Here is an 18,582-nt window from a genome sequence, read left to right as displayed (position 1 = left end):
CAAAGGTGTGTGTATGATGGTGATGGAATTCAAATAAAGATTAATATGAAAATGTGAATGCATTTTGCACATGTAACATTGATACATGTAAATATTTCCTTACATAGGTACATGTTTACACACACAAAATATAAATTGGTACACAGTAGCCACAACGACACTTAACGATTATATCTAACAAGAGGCAGGGACAAGTGGCATTTCAGAATATGGTTCGAGCAAGATTGACAAATGAGTAGTAAGTTAAATAGACTGCTGATGAGACGCGAAATGTCGAAAGCGGTCGGTTGCTTGTGGTGAACCAATGCTGCTGAAATAATGCACTCGCAGGAGGGCGTGTGACTGATGAGATGTGTAGAAAAATATATTTGTACGTGGTTTTTTGGGCCGTCCATAAATGACGTAACGCACCTGGGGGGAGGGGGGGTCAGACATTTGTGACGAGGGGAGGGAGGTTGAGAAATGTGACGTCACATCAAAATGCGCAACTTTAAATAAATATAGACAAAACGTTCTACTTAATTAAATAGACTTTTAAATAAATGTTTTCTCCTACAACATAAGAGTGCAGCGCCACATTAAATATGCACTACAATGACAATAGTTTAAAGCGATTTGAAGCATGTTTTTTTTTGGGGGGGGGCAGAGCTTTGTGACGTCATATTTGAGGAGGGGGGGGTCTGACTTTTTGTGACGCCGTGTGACGAAGGGGGGTGGGGTCCAAAATCGTCCAAAATCGCGTGACGTCATTTATGGACGGCCCCTTTGTAGAGAGGACATAAGATATGTGATGGGTATTACTGGTAGGAACCTCCTGGTTACACCAGCCCACAGGGGATTATTGTTTCCGTCGTGCAGGGAGGGGCTGGGTGGAGAGGGGCTGGGTGGGGAGGGAGGGGCTGGGTGGGGAGGGTGGGGCTGGGTGGGGGTTGGGAGGGGCTGGGTGGGGAGGGGCTGGGTGGGGAGGGGCTGGTCACCCCGTGGTGCCCTTGTAAAACTCAACGTTTAACCTACTCACGCCGGCTTGTGCCCGCCCTCACAGTCGGGCATATTTGCGTAATACACCACGCCGCCGTTGACCCTGCAGGCCATTGACCGAGCAACCCAACGTTCCTACCAGCTCCCTCTGCAGGAATGTGTTTTAAGGGCACCACGGGGTGACCAGCCCCTCCCCACCCAGCCCCACCCTCACCCAGCCCCACCCTCCCTGCACGACGGACACAATAATCCCCTGTGGGCTGGTGTAACCAGGAGGTTCCTACCAGTGATATTGCACAGTGTCATTAGCCCACGAGATCCCCCTGTCCATCACTAGAGGGCCTTGCTGGGTATGTATCTCTGATGTGTGAACGCACCTGTAAGTACCGTGACTTGTGCAGTTTCGTAACACGACCGTGCATTTGCTGCGGTCAAGAGGAATTAAAACAAAAAGTTATTTTAAACATTCACCAACCCTCCGTGTGATTTGGACCAGATGCGTGCCGAGGAATTCTGCGCGCCCAAATCTAACGTCGTGCAGCGTGTTTACATTAATATTTAAACATTAATCTTTAAACGCACGCTTCCTTCGTTTACGTTACATAGACTGCTGTGAAGCTTGCGTTTCGTGGATATATATATTTTTTATATCTTATAGGGTTTGCTGTTCTGTTTAATTTTACATTACAGGACCGTAGTTTGTTCGCGGCCTGCATGGCAATGAAGCACCGGCCTTGCCTAGATGTCTCTGCCGGGAACGAGCGCCTCTTCCTGGGCCACTGAGGTTAGTGATTCCGGTGTAACCTGCGGTCACTTAAGTCACTTTACACAATCATCACAGCGGTGCTTCTACGACTAATATTGTTATTAATGCGTTAAATGCACATCTGTGATGGGCCGCTTCGTTTCCATTTCCTTTTTTTGTGCAACGCGACCGTCAATTTTGTTTAATTGATCGGTCTCAGCCGTGCTATCCACTGCTGGATGAAAGTCCTCTCTGGGTTTGCGATGCCACCACAAATCCACTTCGCTGATGGGCGTCCTACGGATTTCATCGCTCCATCTCCGCGTTGGCCGTGGGGGCCCACAGTTGTCAACCCGTACGCTTTGATCCGTGTTCCTGTACAGGGAAATTGAGCCGTTTCAATACAGGCAAAAAATTTGCTTTTTTGTCTATTCGTCTGTGTTTCTCCCCATGTGATGTGACTTTTGTAGGATGAATGTTGAGATGTATAAGGACACAGGGTGACCAATTCGTGTCTGGGCACCAGCTGTGCTAGTGTGGCAGCAAGTCCAACACAGCCCTGTCTGCCAGTAGTGGGCGATGTTGCCATACTCGTTCTCCTAGGACTCACATTTATAAAATTTTCACTTTTTGACGCTTTGGCAACCCACTCTTGTTTATTATTACACGCTTTTATTTAACTCACTCTGTTGTTGTTTTCGTATCCTCAAATCTTGTAACTTAATTTTAACCCACTTCCCAATGTGGTATCGACTGCAAACTTGGTATACTGATGTCTTACTGATGACAATACTATATTCTATCATTCAAAATATATTTTTCAACAATATTTTTACACGCTTTCTATTAACTCACTCTGTTGTTGTTGTCGTATCCTCAAATCTTGTAACTCAATTTTAACCCACTTCCCAATGTGGTATCGACTGCAAACTTCGTATACTTATGTCATACTGATGGCAATACTATATTTTATCATTAAAAATGTAAAATATATTTTTTAACATTATTTTTTACATGTTATGTTTCGGCTCGGGTCTAATTGTCCACGCTCAACTGACGTTGGCTGTAAATGACCACGGCGCCTTACGGTATGGCAAGCCTCGGGGCCACTTCCTGGAGTCGTGGAGTTCTTACATTTCATGAAAGCGTGTTTTTTAAAAAGTATTTTTAAATATCACTTATTTCGAGCAACGTCACAGGATCTTTAATGTCCCTCAGGAAAAATACTGCTCGTATGCAAAACAGCCACCAGTATTAACCAGGGTGGCCCCACCACTTCAACCGCAAGGCTCTGCAACAAGCGGCAAACGCTCTACTCGTCAGCCATGCTACTACCCCAAGTAGATTCTGTAATACACAAGAGTGAATAACGCAAAGAACGGTCCTCATGGATATTTGCGCAAACCCACTTGTTGTACTGCCGTGTCCTAGCCACCAAAAGGTTCAGAGTTTAAAAAAATAGGCGTGAATCATGAACCACTGTCTCCAAAGCACTGGATTGCAGGCGTCTGCAACTTGCCTGCTCTGTCTGGATGCATGCTCACCAATAATCCTCTCGTACCATAATTCCTTCTGCGCTGACGGTGTATGCAACGTAAGCCACTTTGGTGATTGTAATCAGTGCGCGTGATTGCTTTCGTTCCAGTCCATCGTACACAATGCAAGCGAAAGAAGCTGCTGCTGCGGGGAGTGCAACAGCCACTGCCCAAGGTGGCAAACCAGATGAAAGGTGATGGGATGGGAAGCCACCAGAAAAATCAAATTCTACTTGCGTGCATGGTGAACCGTGCATAAGCGTAACACCACCGTGCCCATGGTGGTGTCTTATTTTGATTGCCACACGTGGCTGCGTGCTCGGCATGTAACGATGCATCGATTCATCCGTGAACGTTGATTTTAATGAGCTTTCTGTGTGGTTCAGGGGTTGGAATGCTGAGCTGGCATTGCAAAGAGCATGGGATCGAAGCCAGACAGTTGCCTGAGATTTAGCTGGGTTCACGTGAAGTGAAGTAGTAGTCCAGTGACCAAATAGCTGGGCAAAATAAGCCATCGTATTAAATGTGGTTCTACGCTTAATGTGGCAGATGGCACGATCAGGATAAAATAAAAAAAAACATTTTTAAGTTAGATTTTATTTTTGTTCTTGAACAAACAATGCATGAGGTGATGTGTTTTAGAATTAATTGTTTGTCGTTTATGTAAGATTTGTGCTTAAGAAAATTACGTGGTTTGATATGATATTTATTTTTATATATAAGTTAATGGAATGGACAAACCCTGTACAAACGAAATAGTAAAAAAACAAGAAACAATACAAATGAGACACAAGATTGAGACAAAAATTGATTATTGAATGAAAATTGGGGTCATCAAGTTTTAAATGAATATTGTGTACTGTACGTGGAAGTCAAATGAATGGTGAAAATGTGTCTGAATACTCAGGCAAGTGTTGGGCGGTGCTCATCTCCTTGAGAGGTCCTGAGCCCTTTGGTGGAAATTATTTTGTTCCTATAATCGGAACCATGCTCTTCATTGGACAACTTCTTTAGATTTCTATAAAAGTGGTGCTCATTAATCGGTGGCAGCTAGTGGGACTGGGCCCTTCTAGTGAAAAATGTAAATGGGAAAAATTACTGTGTGCAAGAAGGCTCTCCTTCCCTCATCACCTCCCACCCTCTTCTTCTCTCCTACCCACTGCATCTTCACTTCTCCCCTTTCCTTGCTCTCCCTCCCCCAAAGGGCTTCCATACACCACCGATATATTTACTCAGTAGCCTCCACTGCTTACAATAGATGTGCGAGGAATGATGGGCAGATTTATCCCACAACTCAGATTTGAACTCACAATCTCCTAATTGTAACACGAAGCAGTCATCTCTGCTCGTGAAAGTAGATTTATACCATACATACCCATACGGTACCAGCAGGCTCATGCCAAATACCATACATGTGTATCAGGTGCCTCAGTGTACTCTCTTGCGTGCATGCTTGTGGTCAGGCTTCATGAGACACGGCTGTACATGGACGTGGCAGACAGCCTTATGCCGATCGTTTACACATCCGACTACAACATCACCTTCATGGGGCTGGAGAAGATGCATCCGTTTGATGCAGGAAAGTGGGGCAAGGTCGTGCAGTATTTGAAAGGTGAGCGGCAGCCGTCTAACAGCAGATTGATCAAACAAGTTAGATTCCTTACAGTTGGGTGCAACTCCGATGAGCACGGTTAGCTACATACAGTGTGAAAAAAGTTCAACATACATAAATGTAGCCGTACATTAAAGTGACTGCGTCTCCCTCATCCACACGGGCGGTTTTTCTCTGTGCATTTTTAGTTGATTTTTAAAGCTGTATTTGGTTGTTTTTTCTCCCTTTCTCCGCTCTCAATAACCCTCCAATATGATAATTGATTTTTTACCCTTTTATCTGGCAAACAAAACTGACACCTTTTTTACAAGGAGTCATGTTTGCATTGACTACAATACCTGCGGTTGGAATGCAAACAAAAAACACAACTCTGATAATGTATGCACTGTCCTTGAAATTGATTGGTCCACACCCGAGACAGCTTTTCTTAGAGCCTAGTCTCACATGGTGTTGGACCAGATGACGCCAAAAGGCGCACAACCCAAAGACAATGCACCATCAGAGTACGAGAGCTCGGGGTAAGCATTTACACCATTGGAACCTCCTTTACCAGTAGCAAAATATGATAATAGATTTTTTACCCTTTTATCTGGCAACAAAACTGACACCTTTTTTACAACCCTCCAATAATCGTCCGTTCCCGTGGTGTGCGCAGAGGCAAACATGGTCACGGATGATGTGCTGGTGAAACCGCGGGAGGCGGAGGAGAAGGATCTACTCGTGGCTCACACCCAGCGCTACCTCAACAGCCTCAAGGTCGGCAAGCCACCCGCCGCTGTGTCCGCTCGCAGGACGCTCACGATACATTCTAACTTTTAAAAGCCCACCCCCATGGTGTGTGCAGTGCTTGGACCCCCCCCCCCCTCCGTGCTCTGTCCGATAATTGAGCCCCCCCCTCTCTGGCTTCGCAGTGGTCCATCACGGTGGCCAGGATAACGGAGGTCCCTTGCGTCGCGGCGCTGCCCAACGTGCTGGTGCGGCGCAACGTACTGAGGCCCTTCCTGCTGCAGACGGGCGGCACTGTCCTGGTAAGGGCGCCACGGTGGCTAGGAGATGTTAACTACCTCGCCGGGTGTACAGGAGGTCGTGGGTTAGATCACGACCCTGACGCCTGCTGCTGTATATTTAGAGTTTGCGTGTCTCTCTCATCATCATCATCATCACGGTGGCTAGGAGATGTTAACTACCTCGCCTGGTGTACAGGAGGTCGTGGGTTAGATCCCGACCCTGATACCCTGTTGTACATTTAGAGTTTGCGTGTCTCCCCGTGGTCGCGTGTTTTTTTTTGCTCCTCCCGGATTTTCCCTACACATTTATAAACATTCGTTTCAAGTATTCGGCTGCTATACATTTCCACATGATAACCCACTTTGTTGAGCTATCATTTGTGGCCAGGTCATCTCTGAAAAACAGCTATGTAGCTCACTGGACCTTACCTGGTAAAATAAGAATAGTTGAAATTGTAAAGCTCATAAGCTCACGGCCCATGTTTCTGTGTAAAAAGGCCCTTTGCCCGTGCAACTGGAATCATGGGGAGAGCTATCTCCATGTTTCGATTTACTCCTCTACACGTGGAGGAATTGTCATGATTCTGAGACGTGAATTGACTCACAAATCGATTATGTTTTTACCTGTGTGGTGTATGTAGAGTCTTTTGTGGTATGAATCTGTCGACGAGGTCACTTAATCGGATCTCAGAGGTAGCTCTGTAACATCTACTTTGCTTACATTAAGAGTTGACATGTCTACCATGCTGACTGTTTCAACCACCATACTGCAGGTTCAAACACTTCTCTTTCTGCTTCTACCCTTGAGTTTGGAATTCCCTCCCATCGTATTTTCCCCCCAAGCAATTATGACATTTCTTAATGAGTAAAGGTGTGAAATCTTCTCTTTGATGGTGCTGTTTTTGCCCGAGTGAAAGGGTAATTCCTTCCACTGTGAAAACAATAAAAAAATGTGTTGCTTAAGTGTTAAACTCAGAATTAATAATGTGATGTGTGGTTGGTCAATATTGTAAGCAATGCAATATAAGTAAATTTCCTCTTTTATAAAGCTTACAAACTGATGAGTTTTGTTGTGTTGGACAATCGTGTTAGGCAGGAAAGCTGGCGATGGAGAGAGGCTGGGCTTTCAACATCGGTGAGTAATAAAACACAATTAGTGTCGTGTATAATACACTCACATCTCAAGTTAGCTGTTTAGATACGGTGGGCATATTCATTTTTATAGAGAGGCAGTCAGTCATAGGCGGAGGAAACCAGGGAAGTCTGGATTCTAGACTCTTAATCAGGGGCAGGGAATAGTATGTATGTTGATCTTCTTTTGTACCGTGCGTAGCCAACCATGCTAATCGAAGGTGCTGGAGAAAAACAACAAACTAAAAACATTAAGCACGAATTACTGGGTTGTGGGTAAGAAGTTATGGACCATGGTGGCAGCAGAAGAGAATGAGTGACCTCCCACTGATTGTAGATTCGGGGCTTCAGTAGAAAGCCTCGGTTTCTGCTGTTGAAAGCACGCAGAGTGGAGGAGAGTGAAGTAATGGGAGAGGTGCACGGAGGATGTTGATGACAGTGTGATCTTGAAAATGATCTGGGATTGGATTGGGAGCCATTGGAGGGATTGGAGTACATATTGAGGTAATGTGGCTTTTGTCACCAAGTGTGGATGATAAGGCATCATTCAAGCCCATCACTTTATTACACCTAGAATGCGTGTGGCGGAATTCCATATGCAATATAGTGGGTGACACTGACAATATTTCGGTGCATTCCAGGTGGCGGTTTTCACCACTGCTCCGGGGATAATGGTGGAGGCTTTTGTGCCTACGCCGACATTACCTTGTGCATCAAGGTCAGTTCACTGCCTTGGTTTCTACGCACAAGCATAGAAGACAATGCTAAGTAAACACTGCAATCGTTATATTGTATCTCTTGCAATCTTCTTTTGTACTTTCAGTGCAGCTGAATTATATTCCAATGTTCCTGTTGGCTTTATGATACAAAACCAATACATTTACATCCAGAACCCTTGCAGCAAGCGGTGCATCTCTTCGTGTCGGAGGATGGCATCGTTGAATAGCTTCTGAAGTCGGCATTCTTATCTACGCTGTGCTCACATTTTTTATGTGGCCTCCAAAGAATTTTCATCACATGGCATCCAAAAGTTTTATTTTATTCTCTCAGATCCCGGCCGAATCACGAGTGGCTGTACTCTTGGGTTCTTTCGGTAAAGTCACGTAGATGAAAAATAAAATAATAAAATGAAAATAACTAAATTAAATCACGACGTTTCGGAGGCAACACAAGCTTCCGTCATCAGGTGGAACAGCCACAGCAAAATCACTGTGGTGAGTAGAGAGAGCTATTTATGACAAGCGATTATATAGGGTATAAGAGGGGGGGAGAAGCCAGGGAGGAGGGATGCACAAATAGCTCTCTCTATTTACTACAGTGATTTTGCTGTGGCTGTTCCACCTGATGACGGAAGCTTGTGTTGCCTCCGAAACGTCGTGATTTAATTAAGTTATTTTCATTTTATAATTTTTTTATTATTTTTATTTTCATCTACGTGACTTTACCGAAAGAACCAAAGAGTATGGATCCTTGCAGTCACGAAAGCTTCAAATCTAGAATTCACGAGTGGCTGCTCTGATTTAAATTCAGGTTCCAAGCGATACCAGTGCAGTGCTCTGACTTGGATTTATACAACTGCACCACTGGGCCACCTGAAAATTAATTGTTTTAAGTCAGTTGAATAAACAACACATTTATATTGACTCATATTACCAACATGTCTGCAACTGTAGGCTTTACCCTAAACTAAGAAGACACCTGCCAGGCTTTCAGCAGTGGAAATGCCCACACACCAATTATGCTCTTCCTATTTTGCTTTGATGTTGCAGTTCCTCTTTGACCGTGTGGACGGCGTTGCCAGAGCCATGATTGTTGATCTGGATGCCCATCAGGTATGACGACGCCGTGACGGCCATGATTGTCATCTGTTCTGTGGACTAGGAGCAAGGTTTTTCTCAGCAGACCCCATTGTGCAGTAAAAACTTTTAGGTAATCGTTATTACTGAGTACTTCAATTTGTATGTATGTATGTTGAACTTCTTTCGTACCGTGCGAAGCCAACCATGCAAATTGGAGGTGCGGGGGAACGGCAACAAACTAAACACAAATCAATTCGAAAGAAATTGGTTTTCAGTCTAGATTTAAAAGTGCATAGCCCCAGTGGCTTCCTAATATCGGACGGAAGAGCGTTCCACACGGCCACAGAAGCGCATCTGAAAGCGCGCGATGTGGTGACTGTTTTTTTTTCGATGGCCAGCCAAAAGCCGCTGCGAGGATGACCGGAGTTCGCGTGATGGTTTATGCTCCTTGACGAGATCAGCATGATACTGTGTTTCATTTGCGGCAAGCACTTCTTGTGTAATGAAGGCGACCTTATAATGTATTCATTTGGCAACCGAAAGCCAATGCAGCTCAGCGAGCACTTGACAGACATGGTCGGATCTTGCAGTACCCATCACGATATGCCAAACGCGAATTCGTGGAAATGGCCAAACGTCCCGATGCAGGACCCTCCTGGGAAGACCCTTTAGACGTAGTGCGGCTTAACTGGGTAAATAGAGGAGATTACAGCGTGAGTTGCTTTCTGTCAGGAATATGAGAATACAGAGCTTTATTCGTCCGACACACATTGGCACGTTTCGTTCACGTCACTAACCTCACTGATTGGCCATGTCGGGTGGCGCAGGGCAACGGACACGAGCGGGACTTCATGGGCGACAGCCGCGTGTACATCATGGACGTGTACAACCAGCACATCTACCCGCACGACTCCGCCGCCAAACGTGAGAAGGCTCTTGACTGTTACTCATGCCCCTTGGCCCCAGTAAGGCTGAGAGTGTTGCATCCGACGGTTCGACTCCGTCGGAAATGTCACCGTTGTGCCCGCGACCTGTCTCCTAGCGATCGCGAGCTCGGTTCGAGTGGCAGACGGCTGTCACTCTGTGGACACGTTGCCACGTCGCCAACTCCAGCAAATTGCGCACTTCGGTTGGCGGTCGACGTTTCCAAGTGAAGACTGCGATCCTCAAAGGAATGGCGCCGTCCACCGTGATCGCCTCCCCCCCCTCCCCCCCTCGTGATCCGTCTGTGGATCAAACAAATCACTCGAGACACCAGGTGTTTGGCAGCAAGAGCAGTTGATGCGAATTAGCGTAGTGGTCCTTCGCCGACAATGCGTGATGAATGTTGTGTTGGTGTGGAGGAGGTGGCCGGGTGATTGTGATCTGTTACTGATCCGGGGTTCAAATGCAATGTAGTTCCCCATGAATGAACCGGGTTTTCAACCTGATCACCAGTGATTTATGCAACAACAACAACTAAAACAATAGCATCATATTCAATTCCCTTTTACGCGTAATTTTGTCAAATACAAAACAGTGTTGACTGGCAGTTATTAAATACTAGCTTTACTACCCGGCTTCGTCCGAGACTTGGATTCTTGTCTTGGATTAATATGCGTCCTACGCTACGCGGAGGGTGGGGGAGAGGATGCGTGACGTCAGCAGGTACACTGCGCGACGCTGCCGCATGTGGGTGACATCACAGATGTGACGTCACCGCTCACTTGGCGTGCAAAATATATCCATTATTGCGCCTTACCCCCCCCCCCCCCCCCCAAAATACAAAAGTCTATTTTTATACTTTTTGCATTGTGTACAGTCTGGAAGCTACCCACATGCCAAATTTCAAGCGTGTTGCATGTTGGGAAGTATGCTAAACATTTCGAACAGACACACATATTCACAAATTTCCCTTTTATATATATATTAGACTGGATTAGAGAGACCTTTTGATATCTCAGGAGCAGGCCTGTGATGCTTCTTCACTGCAAGATGTTCTCAAACATGTTCTCGGAGAGATCTGAATGGGCACTTTGTCCCATGACGCTGATAGCACAATTGGAGTGTAGTTTGAGAAGAAGCAAACGAGGTTCACTGTGGATGTTGTGCCAAGGTAGATGCTAGGCAATAGCTTATGGAGTCTATCTTGTCTTTTGAGCACGTTGTTTACAGAGGGGATTCTGAAAGGCTTTTCTCTCTAAACTACATTTAGAAATCACTGCGAGGATATCGGTTTTATTTTTTCAAAATAAAAAAACAAGAATTTCTTTGAACAAATTTTTTTTGGCTTTCTTCTTCACAGAGTGCTGATTCTAGTGGAGCGTTTATGCTTAAGTGAAAGATAATGAGATTAGGTGTCTTATCAAGCTTAGCTTAAACAAAAGACGACCATTAATTACATTTGTGTTTGAACATGAGGACAAGCATATTTACAGCATTTCCTGTTCTCAATATGTTCATCATGCTTTTATTAGTCACAAATAAAGATTCATTAATAAGTTATCATACTTTTCGACTTTGCAACGCGCCGCGCAGTATTTGCTCACTCTCAGAGCGAGGGAACGATTTGAAGGCGCGAGGAGAACTCACAGACAAGCGGGAAAGCAGCCGAGCAATGAGGCGGCGCCAAAAATTGCCCAAGCTCTGTGGCCCTCTACATATATATGAAGGTGTTATTGGCCAACTAACGAGTAATTACATGTGTGAGGAAACAAGAGCACCCGGAGAAAATCCACAAGTGCGAGGAGGGAACGCTCGATTCCATACAGATGGAACAGGTGGAGTCCACATTTTTGCTGTGCTGCCTTCTCCTGGCGAGTGCAGGGTATGGCACCTCATCGACGCCCGCGGGAAGGGAGTTCTACTACGAGGCGTGTGCCAACACCGCCCGGATAAATGAACATCGTCTATTTGTTGAAACTTGTGTGGGTCGATTGCATCCGTGCAGTCCGTACAACGTAGACCAGCGTGGCATTTTCATTTCTCGCGATGCGCCACTTTTTCAGCAGTTAGTCCTCCGTGATAAAACAAGGGATCCATCTCTCCGATTAATCCGAGCGGCCTGGAAACTGTAATCCATGCTCTCTGTGCTGCAGCTCAAAAGAAGATTAAAGTGGCGACAAATCTGTTGCCTGACACAAGGCGGCACATTAACGCAAAACCTCGCACAGACCCAGAGCGATTGCAGCCTCCGCCCACTGCACGCTGCGTCACCAAGTTGGGCTCAAGACTGCCGACTTACCTCGTGAGAAACAGCTTGGTGCCGGTTTGATTAGTTACGTGGTGCCGCACACGGTGCAGGTACAAAGAGGCCATTTGCCCCCCCTCCCCTCTGATGCACGACGCGCGAGGCCATCGGCCCATCTATCGGCCCATCGCAGCCTTTCACTGCGGAGGCTCAAAGAGGATTATCGGCGCGGCTTGGCAGGTCCCCCGGATTGCGTCGTCCGTCGGTTACAATGCAACGCGGGGATGACTGGGCACTGACCGCCACTTACGCCATCGTACTGCTGCTGCTGACGCTCTTCGTCGCATTCGTTTGCCTCTTCGTCCTGGTGTTCACGCTGAATCTTGTCAGCCTGGGCATGCGAGGGGGAGGCTCAGGTTGAGGTGTCTGGGTTTGCTTAAGCAAGACAACCTTGCCTTGAGCACATCTGATTTATAGAAGCGGTGAGAGGTCAGCTGATGACAGCAACTGTCCAGGTGTGGATTTTTTTTCATGCGTTTCGCTTTGGCACCGTAATTTCACGCAGTGTTTCTTATGTCTTGCAGGCAATGTTTGTTTAACTGCATATGTTTGCGTGTATGTATGTATGTTGAACTTCTTTCACGCCAAACGTGTCCAACCGTGATAATCGTCGCACCTTCTGTTCGGCACGATGTCCACGCTGTTCGCTTCATGTGCTCGGAGCTTCGTTAATTCCCGAATAAGTCAATGTTTAGGCTGTGGATTTAATGTCTTCATTCTCCTTGCCTTGTCGACAAAAGCAGTCAACTCTTAGTTGTGAAATGTTGGCGTGAGGTGCGCACAATATTTTTACCCTCATTATCGGGTCAGATAATCGGTGAGCTCACTTAATGTTTTACATAAGTAGCCAATTACTCTGTTTGGTCTTTCTCGATGCACTACAGTTTCTAATAATGTCACAAAATCATCCTAGTCTGTGTCTTCAGAATAGTTAATTTAATTTCGTCCTAGTCAGGGCACACTTTGATCTTTTGTGAAAGTGGTAGTCAATGTTCAAATAAATAATCTTGATTTGAAGCTTTCGTGACTGCAGGAATCTATATTCTTTGGTTCTTTCGGTAAAGTCACGTTGGTAGAAATAAAAACAAAATTTCTACCTACGTGACTTTACCGAAAGAACCAAAGAGTATAAAATAAATAACTTGCCTCATATTTCCATCACCGATTTCGTCAAACGAAATTGACCCAGCTCAAGTTTGGACGCGCCGAAAAGAGCTCGAGACAATAGACGTGCCAATTCGGCAGAGGACTAAAATTGAGAATCTCCGCCGCACGCCCACCGGCGCTTTGCGTTGCGCGCAGGCGGCATCCGCTGTTGCGTGGAGCTCGACTGCGGCACGCAGGACGCCGAGTACCTGCAGAAGGTGCGCACGGCGCTGGAGCGCTCGCTCCGAGAGTTCACGCCCGACGTCATCGTCTACAACGCCGGCACCGACGTGCTGGAGGGGGACCGCCTGGGCGCTCTGTCCATCACTCCACAGGTACTGGCGTGCCCACGGTCGGCACCGCCCTCCACGGCACGGTCGTCCTCTACCTATAGCGGGGAGCTGATCGGCAACGTGCATTTGCTCATGCCGTGGTTGATTGGGTGAGCTGGAAGACAGCTTCGCGAGTAGTCTGATGAATATATAAAACGCAATCGGCGAACTTTGGAAACATGCAGTGGTGTTACTGTGTGAAACGTGTTTTAAAATTTAAACTCACATGCAGACTCGTAGACTTAAAGACCCTTGGACTTGGATAGACCTTCTTTCGTTTGGCGAGTTGATCATTGTTTGTGTGTTCATGTTGAGGTTCGTGAGCCAGGGGATGGCTTCAGCAGCAGTCTTGTGAATATCTGTGAGCAGACCAGAGGTCGCATTCGGGTACCCGATACCCGTACCCTACCCGATACCCGGCTACCCGTACCTGGCCAGGTACGGGTACCCATTTGCGACCCTGGTGCGGCCGGGTACGGGTACGGGTAAGGAATCGAAACCCGTTTGCGACCTCTGGAGCAGACACAGCCATCTCTTCGACCAGATATTGGTCGCCAATATCAAGCCGTGAACACCACACAGTAACGTCACTGCGCACTTTTATCGTTCGCTGGCAGCATTTCAGAAATTCATCTGCCCACTAGCTCACTCGACAACCTCGACATGAAAGTCAAAACGTCGCTGATGAACTCATCTGCCAGTCGAAAGAAGACCCAAAGGTGGAGCAGTTCCCTTATGGGCCGAAATAATCTCTTTGACTGGTCCGTCTGGCTTGTTTTCTTAGGGAATCATCGAGCGCGACCAACTGGTGTTCACGGCCGCACGCAGCCGCGGCATCCCCATTGTCATGGTGACGTCGGGCGGCTACATGAGGCAGACGGCAAGGATTATCGCCGACTCGATCCTCAACCTCCGGCAGAACAAGCTCCTCGGCTAGGGTCCAGACTTCGAGACTCCTCGGCCCTGCTCGGACACCGGCTGCCAACCTGAGTTTGCATGATGTTAATTTTTTGAAAATACAAAAAGGTGTATATTGTCAATGATGAGTTTGTAAAAAGTAAAACAGATGTATATGGATAAATGTTTGTATGTTTTGCCAATTGATATGTCCATTGGTAGAGATTATTTAATAATTTTGGGTCTAACACTTGAGGCTGAGCGGTATTATAATTGTAACGGGTTTGTCAGCTGGCGGCCCAGAGGCCATGTGACACACAAAGGCTCTCGGGAGTGTTCCGCTGAACTCTGGCCTGCTGACAGATATGGTTCACAGAGATGTAAAGAGATGCGGATTAAAGAGATGAAAATGAACAAGGGAGAGATGAGATATCTGGAGACGAGAGGTACAGACAGTCGTCACATTGGCATCATGTGCCCCGCCAGCATGCCAAGTTTTGAAGAATCCTGATATCTCATGTAGGTAGAAATGGGACACTTTAGAAATGGGTAAGGATACTGGGGGACGCAGAGTGCTGTGCCTGTTCTTAGTTATAGAATCAGAAAATACTGGAGGAATCCGATGAGCTATGAAGCTCTTTTTCACTACTCCGTTGAGATGAAAAGGATTCAAACGCTGAAGCCGGCATTTACATTTTGCGAAGTCTACTTTTGCGGAATCCTCTAATCATGTCTCTCATCATGTTTGTGCTGGGAACATTGCAATGTGTGGTGACTACATTTTCTTTATCGCTGTGATTGAGGCAAGTCAAGATTCACCGCCCCACACCCCATCCAAGTGATGCGATAAATCGTCGCAATTCAGGATCACAATTAGGTTAAAGAAAATATTTGTCTATTTTTTTTTACCATGTTGATGGTGTTATAATTGTCTTGTGCAGTTTTGTTTGATCGTTAGCGTATATGTGACTTGATTTCATGAATTGTTAATGAGCTGATGCACAAAAAAATTATATTACGTGGAGAGACAGAAAGGAGTTCTGCTTATATTTGCTTTTAACCATGATGTTCTATGGCAACGCATTGAGTTTGCGTACTGTGTTTCTTGTTTTGCGTTAAACAGGCTCCCATGGTTTAAATGGAGTGCTCTCGTCAATAACATCTGGTATTCCAGCAGCGTTTGTTTAACAAGACTCTGCTGTTGAGATCCAGAATGTGAAAACCAGTCCATGGGTTTCTTGCATAAGCAAATGCTGCTTTAAAATGTTCTTCAAAGCCAGTTTGCTGATGGACTAAAGATTATTCTATGAAGCGTTACTTGCCTCCTGATATGCCCATCACCTGACGCCTACTACACTCGGCGCACGGTCTCCTTGGACGCTGACAACCCCGGTGGCATTGGCACGATACGAGCCAATCCTCGCGAACTAGAGGGGGGTGATTGTGCCCCGATGCTGACTTGATTGAGGGCGATATTGGCACGTAAAATAAAGATTGATTGATTGAAACACTTGACAAGAGAAGGCTGCAAAGTGGGACTGAAGCTGAATGATAGGGAAAAAAACTGAAACATCGGGTTGGCGAAACAAAAGTAAATAATCGTTGGAAGGGTACCGCTGTAGGTGACAACAACCACTAAGCTTATTAAAAGGAAATTTACCAAACTTGTGACTTAAAGAGGGGGAACAAGATCACGATTGGGGCGACTTTGGACAATGTCATTTGAGAATGCGAAGGGACATACCAGTGTGCCTGAAGAATACATCTTTAGTTAAACTTCCTTCGCGCCGTACGTAGCCAGCCGTGCTCGTCGGATGTGCGGGGGAAGGACAACAAACCAAACACAAGAAGACAGTTCGAAAGAAATGAGTTTGTCAATCTAGATGTAATAGCGCATAGCTCCAGTGGCTTCCTACTATCGGAAGGAGGAACGTTCCAGACGGCCGCGGAAGCGCATCTGAAAGCGCGCGATTATTGTCATGTTTTCCATAACATGGATTGTAAACTTGGCACTGACGCGCAATTAATGAACAAAAGCGCGCCAAGTAAGCAACGAATCGTTTAGGGTTGCACGCTGGGAACTACTGTGCACAGAGACTGGGACACGTGGGTCAGAGAACAAACGCAAATTGAGACGCTAAGCGTGGACCGAAGTGGCCTTGGGCCAGGACGAAGCGAGAAGGGATGATGGCAAATGGACGGGAAATGGTGATGGAATGGAAATTCAAACGAAGGAAGCGCATCGGAGGACGACCACAGCACAGATGGAACGACATCAGCCCCCCCTGCCGCACAAGAAGGGCCGTGGTAACGGCGTGGGATTACCTTAATTCAGCAGTGAATAGAACATGGCTGATTGGTGGCTAATTTGCTTTGACGATTTAGAAAATCCTTCCAGGGAACCTTGAAAATAGTTCGGCATTTCGTTTCGAATTATGCACGGTACACGCATGCTGTCATGTTCTCTCACCTTTGCAGTAGACAGGCAAATAAAGGTAAAACTTAAATATATTGGCTTTTGGTGTGATGTCTTTCAATATTTAGAAATGCACAAGGACTGTTGAGTGCTAGTTTTGGGCACTATATTGCTTACGACCTAGGAAGGCATCCTGAATATGCCGAATTTTAGCAGATCTCGGAAGCTCAGCAGGGATTTGAGCCGAGTGAATGGTCCGATCGGAGACTGCCTGGAAAATACCAGGTGTTATAGGCTCTGGCTGAGAAGTAGCCAGCAATGGCAGTACGGAATACAGAAATACATTGAATCTCACCACATTGTATTTGGCGTTATCGCCTTGGTTATAATCTCATTCGCTGTGATTCGCAGTTCACGTTCACCACCAACCCTTTCTGTCACGACCTCTGCAAAAGATGGCGCAATTGTTCCCATACACATTCAACACGCGTTTGCAAACCTCGTGTCGTTCGGCGACCTCTCGTAGGAATACAAAAAATGAATCGACGAAAGCACAACGCTTGATTTAATTTCAGAATCCATCATCGTCCACTGCTTACATCCAGATTTCCGGCTTACCCCGAATTCCGGCTTATTTTAATTTTTGGCCTCCAAGAAATTCTAACGAACCCGAAATTATAGCTGACTCTGAATTCCAGTTTACCCTGAATTCCGACTTCCTTCGAATTCCGGCTTACTCCAAAATCCGGCTTACTCTGATTTCCAGCTTACTCTGAAAATCCGGTTTACCCCCAAATTCTGGCTTACTCCCAATTTCGGCTGACTCCGAAATCCGACTTACACCCCCCCAAACTCGAGCTTACTCTGAAAATCTGGCTTACACCCCGAATTCCGGATTAATCCTAAATCCGGCTTACCTCGAATTCCGGCTTATGTAGAGTTCCGGCTTCCCCCAAATGCCAGCTTACTTAAATCCGGATTACCCCCCCCCAAATTCTGGCTTACTCATAATTTCGGCCACCTCCAAATTCCGGCTGACCCGAAATGAAAGCTTATTCTAAATTCCAGGTTCCCTTGAAATCTGGCTTACTCCGACATCCGGCTTACCCCCCACCCCGCTCCCGGAATTCCGGCTTACTCTGAGAATCCGGCTTATTTTGAAAATCCGGCTTAGGGGCCGTCCATAAATGACGTCACGCACCTCGGGGGGGGGGGGTCAGACATTTGTGACGAGGGGGGGGGGGGGGTGAGAAATGTGACGTCACTTCAAAATGCGCAACTTTAAATCAATTTAGAATACGTTCCACTTAATTAAATAGACTTTTAAGAAATGTTTTCTCGTACAACATCAGAGTGCAGCGCCACATTAAATACGCACTACAATGATAATAGTTTAAAGCGATTTGAAGCATGTTTTATTTTGGGGGGGGGGGGCAGAGCTTTGTGACGTCACATTTGAATGGGGGGGGGTCTAACTTTTTGTGACGCCGTGTGACGAGGGGGGGGGGGGTCAAAAATCGTCCAAAATCGCGTGACGTCATTTATGGACGGCCCCTTTACCCCAAATTCCAGCTTACTCTGAAAATCCGGCTTACCCCCCGAATTCCGGCTTACTCCAAATTTCGGCCACCACCAAATTCTGGCTTCCTCCAAATATCGGCAAACCACCAAATTCCGGCTCACCAGAAATTCCAGCTTTACTCTGAATTCCAAGTTGGCCCGAATTTCGCCTTTCTCTGAGATGAATCCAGCTGA

The 18,582-nt window shown here is 46.3% G+C and overlaps 1 protein-coding gene across 3 annotated transcripts; it reads left to right on the top strand.

The window, feature by feature from the left end:
* The first annotated feature begins 1,228 nt into the window (after positions 1 to 1,228).
* Positions 1,229 to 16,896, top strand: HDAC11 (histone deacetylase 11). Of its 3 annotated transcripts, none has more exons than XR_009756897.1 (12): positions 1,229 to 1,328; positions 1,669 to 1,762; positions 3,369 to 3,452; positions 4,722 to 4,870; positions 5,526 to 5,626; positions 5,782 to 5,898; positions 6,970 to 7,012; positions 7,650 to 7,726; positions 8,778 to 8,840; positions 9,635 to 9,731; positions 9,850 to 12,491; positions 13,339 to 13,507. XR_009756897.1 is itself a non-coding variant. In XM_061574500.1 (12 exons), exons 3-12 carry the CDS (start codon positions 3,382 to 3,384, stop codon positions 14,449 to 14,451), a joined length of 1,050 nt encoding a protein of 349 aa, XP_061430484.1. In that variant the 5' UTR covers positions 1,239 to 1,328; positions 1,669 to 1,762; positions 3,369 to 3,381; the 3' UTR covers positions 14,452 to 16,896. The 3 variants fall into 3 exon arrangements, 2 of the variants coding, with proteins under 2 accessions (XP_061430484.1, XP_061430485.1); XM_061574500.1 differs by lacking the exon at positions 9,850 to 12,491 and adding an exon at positions 14,299 to 16,896 and having other exon boundaries at positions 1,239 to 1,328; positions 13,339 to 13,517; XM_061574501.1 differs by lacking the exons at positions 1,229 to 1,328; positions 9,850 to 12,491 and adding exons at positions 1,330 to 1,357; positions 14,299 to 16,896 and having other exon boundaries at positions 13,339 to 13,517.
* The last annotated feature ends 1,686 nt before the right edge of the window (positions 16,897 to 18,582 follow it).

The sequence above is a fragment of the Lethenteron reissneri genome, chromosome 55 (genome assembly GCF_015708825.2).
Source record: "Lethenteron reissneri isolate LAM-NWPU_2019-01 chromosome 55, ASM1570882v1, whole genome shotgun sequence".
NCBI lineage: Eukaryota > Metazoa > Chordata > Hyperoartia > Petromyzontiformes > Petromyzontidae > Lethenteron > Lethenteron reissneri.
This window is presented reverse-complemented; position numbering and strand designations above follow the sequence as displayed.